The sequence below is a fragment of the Sycon ciliatum genome, chromosome 2 (genome assembly GCF_964019385.1).
Source record: "Sycon ciliatum chromosome 2, ocSycCili1.1, whole genome shotgun sequence".
Lineage (NCBI taxonomy): Eukaryota > Metazoa > Porifera > Calcarea > Leucosolenida > Sycettidae > Sycon > Sycon ciliatum.
In genome coordinates, this window is record NC_088644.1 from 24284866 (window position 1) to 24293129 (window position 8264).

Here is an 8264-nt window from a genome sequence, read left to right on the forward strand (position 1 = left end):
CAGGAGTATGTGCGGCTGGCTTGCATCGAGAAGATGACCAGTGCTATCCGGCAGCAGATCCAGGTTGGTTTGCTTCAAAAGCCGTTTTTGCTCTCGTTCCCATTGGCATGTCCGTAACACAATGAACCTGTTGACTAGAAACTCCATGAAGTATGCTGAACTTCTAGGTTGCCATTCCGCAGTACCCCACGATCAGGGCAAGGCAATCACAGGAACCGCTTTGTAGTGTGTTTACCAGCATGTAGTTTACTTTTCATTCGCTCCACTCTAGATACCTTACTAAGCTGCTTGTACATGCGTGATCATGATGCCAGAGGCAGGTGTTCTTTTGCATCACGGCTGACCGGTATGTTCTGTGTGCGTGTTTGCAGGCATTCTTGGAAGGTTTCTACGAGATCATACCAAAGCATTTGATTGGCATTTTCAATGAGCAGGAGCTTGAGCTGCTGATTTCCGGTATGCCAACAGTTGACTTGGATGATCTACGAATGAACACCGAGTATCACAAGTACACGATGGAGAGCTGTCACGTAAGTGCTACCGTCTCGGAAAGCAAGGAGGAATTGCCTACATTGTAGTGAATGCTCAATCTTGCTGGGTACACGTTTTGCTGGATGTTCAATCTTGCTGTGTAATTGTATTGTTTTGCTGTCTGTCTGCGTGGTTGTATTGCTTGTGCCTCGGTATGTCTCCGCATTTGTATCTGTCCATCTGGCACCAACTCATTGAGCAGTGGTGTTTTACAGTGTCTATACTAGTGTACACGACTGGTGACTAGTACATGGCTGTACTACGTGTCCATGCATCGTCCATAGCGATGGCATCTGTGATCTTGCACCGTTAATTGAGAGTGACTGGCTATGCCTGTTGTATTCCCTTGCATTTCACAGATCCAGTGGTTCTGGCGAGCACTGCATTCCTTCAACAAGGACCAGCTGGCCAAGTTTGTACAGTTCGTCACCGGCACGTCCAAGGTACCACTGCAGGGCTTCGCCCACCTGGAGGGTATGAACGGACCTCAGAAGTTCCAGATCCACCGTGACGATCGGTCTCTTGATCGCCTTCCATGTGCACACACGTGGTGAGTACTCTTCTTTCTTTACATACCAACTCAGGGGCTGATACGAACTGGCAAGCTTCATTTATAATAGACAGCCCTGAAACTGGGAGATAAAGCTCAACTAAACCATCTGATGATGTTCTCTCTTTTCCATTTGCTTGCTGCTCAGCTTCAATCAGCTGGACCTTCCGCCCTATGAGAACTATGACAAGCTTCGGCACATGCTGCTACTTGCTATTGAAGAGTGCACAGAAGGATTTGGCTTGGCGTAGGGAGTCGTGTCAACAAGAAGGTGTGCTACCTCCCGTGGTCGCCCTGCCGTTTGCTGCAATCTCTGGTTTTCTAGTGATGTATGTGGTCCCGCTGCAGCAAGGCTGTTGCTTAACACCCATGCACATGGCTTTGTGCATTCTTTCCCTAATCCTCATTCTCCCCCTCCCCCTCCCTCCCCCCCCCCCCCCCCATATGTATAGAACACACATAACTCAGCTACACATTGAACATAGACTCAATACGGAAAAAGAGCCCCTGCCCCCTCCCCTACCTCTCTACGTAGATACACACTCACCAACACTCACACTCACCAGAACTTTAGCCATATCCATCAGCAGTCAGATATACTATGAAATACACGCAAGCTGTACATAAAGTTATGTCCCGGAACTGGTGCTGTTGCATGTATTTGTGTATGTACATGACCATGTGCATTGCTTTGTGTTGTTGTGAGCGTTTTATTATCTTGTTTTGTGTGTGTGTGTGCATGTGTGTCCTGGGTATTTTTTTGCGGTTTGAAGCGTGACTTTGTATTCTTTGAATTCCCCCATGCAACTGCGCCCATCTGTATAAAGAAATTGGTACTATACTGTCCGTAGCAGTAAGTGCCCTGCACAACCGTGCACCATCTGTATAGTAGTAGTAGTGGTAGCGGCGCTTGTACTGTTAGTCTGTTAGTGCCGCTGCTGGTGCACCCCTTGCACCCTTCTGCTCCATCATTGTGTATATACTTCCAAGTAGGTGTTTATTTGAAATTGTGTCCCATTCCTTTCCTGCGCGATTGCTGATGTATGAGTTCTGGCACTTTTTGTTTTATTTTTGTCCGTTTCTATACAGTTTCTTTCCTGTGCTGTTGCTATCTTTTATTTTACTTCATTGCTAGTTTCTCATCGGAGGGGGTAACATCTGATAATTGCCAATAACGAACTTTGCTGCTTTTACCACCGATTTGTGCGCCGTCACGGTGCCCTCCATGGCATATGCATTCCCCTCTGATAACTAGGCCAGCTGGAAATTGCTCATGTTCTTGTTCTACCAAAGAAGTGTTCCCCAGTGATTTGTGCACGTGTCTTCTTTTCCTGATCGCTGCTTGTGAGTGTGTATACAATAATTATTTATTATGTGTGTGTGGGGGGGGGGGAGGGGGATATGTGGGGCCGTGTATGTGTGGGTACATGGTGTGTGTGTATGTGTGTGTATGTGTGTGGCGTGGTGTGTGTATGTGTGTGTGTGCACAAGTTGCTATGTTTAACATAGCTGTTCGCTATCATCGCTTCCGCGATGGGCAGATCTGAGGTATGAGGTGTGTGTACGCGTGTGTGTGTGTGTGCGTGTGTGTGCGGTGCCAGCTAGTTCGGTTGGTGGGTACACTTATGCCAGATATATAGTGTTGGGTCTGTTGCCAACGTGTTCGGCTGCTTGAAGGTGTATTGTTGTACCAACCACCTTTGTTGGTTTCAGGGTTCATAATAATATAAAAACTTCCTATTTTGAAGTATACATACCTGCCAGTTAACCATGGACTGCTTCTGGCTAATCAATGGTGCTAGTGAATCCACCCTGATTTAGCCACCCACACTAGTACCAAGTATTACCTTCACTGGGGGCAGGGGTAACTGCAGTTGGATCCCGGGACGGATACCCTGATGCCGTCAATCCTTTTTCTGCACCTTGTCCTCACCCACTTACTGAGGTGTGGTGAGCCCATAAGTGGGATCATTTCAAGTCCACCCTAGTTTGGGGATTTCAGGGGGTGTAGGCCGTTGGGCGGTTCAATAGCCAATTGTAATAATAATTGAATCATCTATTCTTTCCAAGATTCCTTTTTTAGTCTCTCTCCCCTCTCCCGGGGAGACCCACGTGACCAGTTTCGGCAGTGAGCAAGTACAGTACAGTACAGTGTGCGTGTGTCCCATATCATGATAATTATGGATTATGGTGCAGTGGTATGTGCAGCGATTTCCAATCGAGGTAAGAGGTTGGGGGGGGTTCGATTCCCAACGATTATGGTCACACACGTCTTTCTTCTCTTTCTCAGACTCCTCCTGACTTTTCTTTCATTCTTAAGTTCTGGGTGGTTACCAATAGCCAGTGCATGCCGGAGTATGTGGTGCACCGGTGTGATCAAGAGTGCATGAACATGTTTATGGACTCTTGCCTCTTCGTGTGATGTGTGTGCGGGAAAAAAATGAAAAAGACCGAAAAGTAGGGATTCAGTGCATCGTTCACTGGCCAGAAAAAGCCACTTCGTAGCTGTTTGGTGTAGACCAGGCTAATTGGTGGCGGTCCGAATTCTTCAGCCTTGCAAGCTGTTGAATGGTGCAATCCCAGCACAAGTTATTATGGCTTCTGCTGTAGCATCGCTATCAAGTATCATCGCATTGTTATTAGGCTAGGGCCTGTTTTGGACTTCCCACTCTAAATAAAGAATACAAACAAACAAACAATCGCAACTGGCGATGGGCGTCAAAAGGTCAAGGTCAAAAGGTGTGTGCGTGGTGTATGCGTATGTACATATATGTGTAGCCGCAACAACTACCGGTAATACTTATCGAAAAAACGCGAAGCTTTTCGCTGATTTTGGAGGGTTCCTTTGAGAATCGCTGAAAATCTACTAAGATCATAGAGCGCCCCGCTGGAACGATCATTTTCGCTGTGTGAAAACACCGTAGACTCGTCTACGAATAGGGTCGTGCGCTATCAGAGTAGGGCCCGGAGGGGGTGGCGGGGGGTGGGTAGGGACCGTCCGTAGCCGGGTCCATGCGGATAATGCCGGCATCATATTCGGCATTAATGTCAAGTAATGAGACTATCAGAGCATTATCATGATTATGGAGCATTAGAAAAGAACAAGACGAGCATTATGTGAGGTTTGAGCAGCATAACGAGTTTCATAGTGGATAATGTCGGGAAATATCAGGTTTTTCGCAACAATCGGCTAAAGCCATGAGGTGCAACGCCGCAGACTCAGTGAATCATGTAATGGTGGATTGTACCAACACATGACTTTGTGATTTGTAGACATGGAACACCTTTAGCACTAATGCTACATTTACCTGACCACATGTACATACATGTAATGCCATTGCTACATAAGGTCTTCATGTAGCAATGTAGTCAGGTAAGTGTACAGGTGATGTAGCATTCCCAACGTTGCAACTGAGGCTGTTACACAAAATCCGTAAGTACAGGTTCCTGCACGAGTATGAGGGCAGTACCGCGGAATCCAGCCCGCGCCGCGATAGCGGCAAGGCCAAGGGCTGGATGAACAGCGGTACGCGGTACTGGCCGAGTATGAGTGACTGGAACGTGTTTCCCGTGTGCACCCAAGCCAAATAAAGAGATACATGACACTTGACTGTCGACATCCCCGGGGAAAATTGCGATTCCGCGGCCGCGTTTTTTTCCGCGTTTTTTGCGATTTTTTAAAAGACCGCGTTTTCCGCGATTTTCCCGCGTTTTTTGAACTTTTTTGTTGCACTAGACGTACACACAGTGCACTGTTCGGTCAGCAACGTCTCATCGTGGCGGCTTTTTACTCAAATATGACGAGTGCTTACACCAGAGACTTGTACCGTAAAAGCAGAAATTTTCGGTGGTGTAATATTTTCGGTATTCGCCAAAATCGGCGGTTCGGTAGCGGGAAATTTTCGGTAAAACCCGTTCTCCAGGTAGGTGTACTAGTACTACATGTATACAGTATTGGTTGTACCGAAAATTTCGGTGCGTTTTATTTTCGGTAAAAATTGTCGGCACCGAAGTTACCGAAAATAAAACACCACCGAAAATTTCTGCTTTTACAGTAACTGATTTATTTCACTACATACTCACTGAAAATCTCCGCACATCAATATTATTCACCGCATATTTACCGCATATTTACCGCAAATTCACCGCAAATTATGCCATATTATGCCGCGTTTTTCCCCGCGTTTTTTGCGATTTTTTTCCGCAATTTTCCCCGGGGACAGACTTGACAGACACATGTGCACACCTGCATTGTGTTTTGTGATTGTTTTCTGGTACAGTTTTTTGTAGTAGTCCATACTGCACCATAGTGCTTTTTTTCTCGCGGTGCCATTGACATTGTCGACTGGGCATCGGGCATTCTGGCTGTTCTGTTCCTACGGATTTTTCCCACGTCTTGATCGGAAACCTCGGCAAATTGCGCGGATCCTGCAGGTTGCTGAGCATTGCGCGCTTTGGTGGAGGCTCATCCGGCTCGTCCAAGATCTCCTTCGCGAGCGACTCCGCAATACAAGTTTCAGTCTCTCCCTCAACTTTTCGGAGGAGCTCATTAGGGCTTGGCGGATAATGCCGGCAGAATTTTCGGCAGAAAATGCCTGTTTGGGGGGTCGAGCATATTTCGGCAGAACGGGGGCTGAAAAAGCATTCTCTACCATGTCAAATGACAGTTACCACGGAATTGGCGTGCGACGTTCTGCTTTTGCAGCAGATTTGCCGTGTTCTTCGACACGCAGTCCATCCATCCACCAAATGTGGCCGGAACTGTTACTTTGCGGAAGGTAGCAGCCTTGAATGGCAGGCCAGTGGCAGAAGTCTACGAGTCGTAGATCTACATAATATGGCCCAGTTGCAGCGATTTTCGACCTCCGGTGAAAAAGCCCGCTGTGTGATTCAAATCAAATCATCTTTTGCTGCGCAAGTCGCTCTTTCACTTTCGTTTCAGTTGTCCTTGTATGTACGAAACACGCGCCAAGTTCGAGCCAATGAACGCAGTGGATTCCGTTGCTGAATCCGTTTGTAGATGAAATTCAAGTTTTTTTTTTTTTTTTTTTTTTTTATTTACTTGAAAAAGCACATAACCACCAGGAAGGCTGACAAAGAAAAAAGAGTAAGAAAAGACAGATAAAAAGAGCGCTGAGAGAGAGAGAGTTGGGGTACGGTTAGGGGAGGACTAGACATTGAATGGTGGTCGCCACAGTCACAGATAGTAGCAGTGCTGGTGAGGCTACAGGCACTCCACTGACCATTAGGTCTCAGTATCGCCATGCCGGTAACGCACCAAGAGACAAAAACGGAAGAAAATCTGAAGCGCAATACATGAATGGTAATTACAATATAGGTAATAGGGAGAGTGGTGACCAAGAGAGGACAGTATAGACCGTTAGTATGGGGTGCTTCAATGCACATCCCCAAACCGAGAGGTGCAATCTGGAAAGAACAGTGAGACGAACAACATGATGGGCTTCAAAGCACGTCCCAAGACCATGGCTGGTCTGAAATGTGTTTGTTCACACCTTTTTTAAAAGCTGTGAGTGGAGAGTGATTGGCCAGACGGGGAAAGATGTCCTCGGGGAGGCTGTTCCACAATTCAAGGAAACAGTACGGGAAGGAACGTCGAAGGTAATCAGGACTGGTGCCGGGGGTGGTGTTTAAGAGCTGTTCCCGGTGCTGGCGCTGAGCATAATGCTGCTGGCGGGTTCGAACAGTATCGGCCCGTGGTTTTGGGGGAGGGCGCATGCGTGTCAGACGGGGTGGGCCCTTGCAGTTAACTACCTTGTAGAGATAGGACAGCCCTGCGACCGTCCGTCTGGCCCGCAGACTCTGGAGGACTTTTCTTGACCAGTAGGCAGTACTAGTTTGCGTGGCACCATCAACAGCAGGCAGGTTAACGAGTGGAGGTAACCAACGTGTAGCCGGGGTGTTCCGACGTGGTGAAGGCCTACCCATGGCCACGTCGGGACATCACCAACCCCGTCTATAGAGAGCACCTTCTCGCGACAGTGTCATGGTGATGACAAAAAAAACTGTTGACAGTTGACGAGCTGAGAGAAGGACGCCATGGGCAGAAGTTGGAAGAAAAAAGAAAAAAAGTCTTTATACAAGTTAAAGAAAAGAGCGAAGAAAACAAGACGACATCAGGAGTAGTCTCCTAACCCCCTAGCATAATGAGGGTCAGAACCGGGTGCGATACCCATATGGCTCAAATGGTCCGCAGGGACCGGGGCTCTGCCAACCGCGGAAGGTTGTAGTATGGTCACTGTTTCCGAACACAGTGCCCTCCACCTTGTTTCATGCTGTCAATCTTACAATTGCGTGAACTATAACAAGGTTTATCTAATACTGGTTTTAACCAGTGTTAGGTTATATCATTGTCAAGTCATGTACATGTACAGTGTATGATGTAGGTATACATGACTGTACATACGGTACTGTCGGGCTCAGGCTAGCTTTTCACGATTGACCGCAGTGATCTAGTGAGGCGCCTCTACCAGGCTCTACCAGGCTCTAGTCTGCCCCAGTCTCGGCCCCGTAGCTCTGTACAAGCGAACCGTCCGCCAGCGCCTGCAACGCTGCATGGGTTGGGCTGGTTGCTGGGGTGGTGAGAGACCTCCGTTCTGCCGGAGGCAAGCTTACTGTCGCTCCACGTCGACATCCGATAGAAGTAATAGTTTCCGTTCCTTGACTTAGGCTTTGCCTTGAGATGGAGGAGCTGCCGTTTCCGTTTGAGTTTCCGATGGCTTTCCTTCCACGAACCAACATACCAAAGAGCTCACACAGATTCAGTGTGCACGGAAGTCGCAAGACACAGCCAGCTACTAAAGATGCTCTGGCCTAGCCCGGGGATTTTACATGGCTGTACATGTACATGTAACTGTTATGTCACATTTTACACCGTTTGCTGGGTATGTCCGTTGCAGAGACCATTCACTTCAGATCAGAAAAGGGTAACTACTTGTGGGTTCATACAATCCTGACTTAGCCGGCTGGCATGGCACAATAACTTTTGTTCATATTGGCTATTTACCTCGGATGGTTCTTCACTTTCTGTATCACATTACCTAATTGTTGTACATGTAGAAGTACCGTGATGCCACTCTACTGTATAGTTAGTTTAGTGAGTTCAGCAAAAAGTAGCTGGAGCTTCATCACGGAAGCTCACGTCCTTGTTTATTATCTTTATTAA

At 47.5% G+C, this 8264-nt stretch overlaps 1 protein-coding gene across 1 annotated transcript in view; it reads left to right on the forward strand.

The window, feature by feature from the left end:
• LOC135809317 (E3 ubiquitin-protein ligase HUWE1-like) overlaps positions 1 to 2390 on the forward strand; it is a 62795-nt gene extending 60405 nt beyond the window's left edge. The window contains exons 56-59 of the mRNA XM_065322651.1: positions 1 to 63; positions 372 to 530; positions 891 to 1081; positions 1230 to 2390. The exon at positions 1 to 63 is cut by the window's left edge and continues 78 nt beyond it. Coding sequence (XP_065178723.1) covers positions 1 to 63; positions 372 to 530; positions 891 to 1081; positions 1230 to 1332 — 516 coding nt within the window. The 3' untranslated portion in view covers positions 1333 to 2390. The remainder of the gene's footprint in view (positions 64 to 371; positions 531 to 890; positions 1082 to 1229) is intronic.
• The last annotated feature ends 5874 nt before the right edge of the window (positions 2391 to 8264 follow it).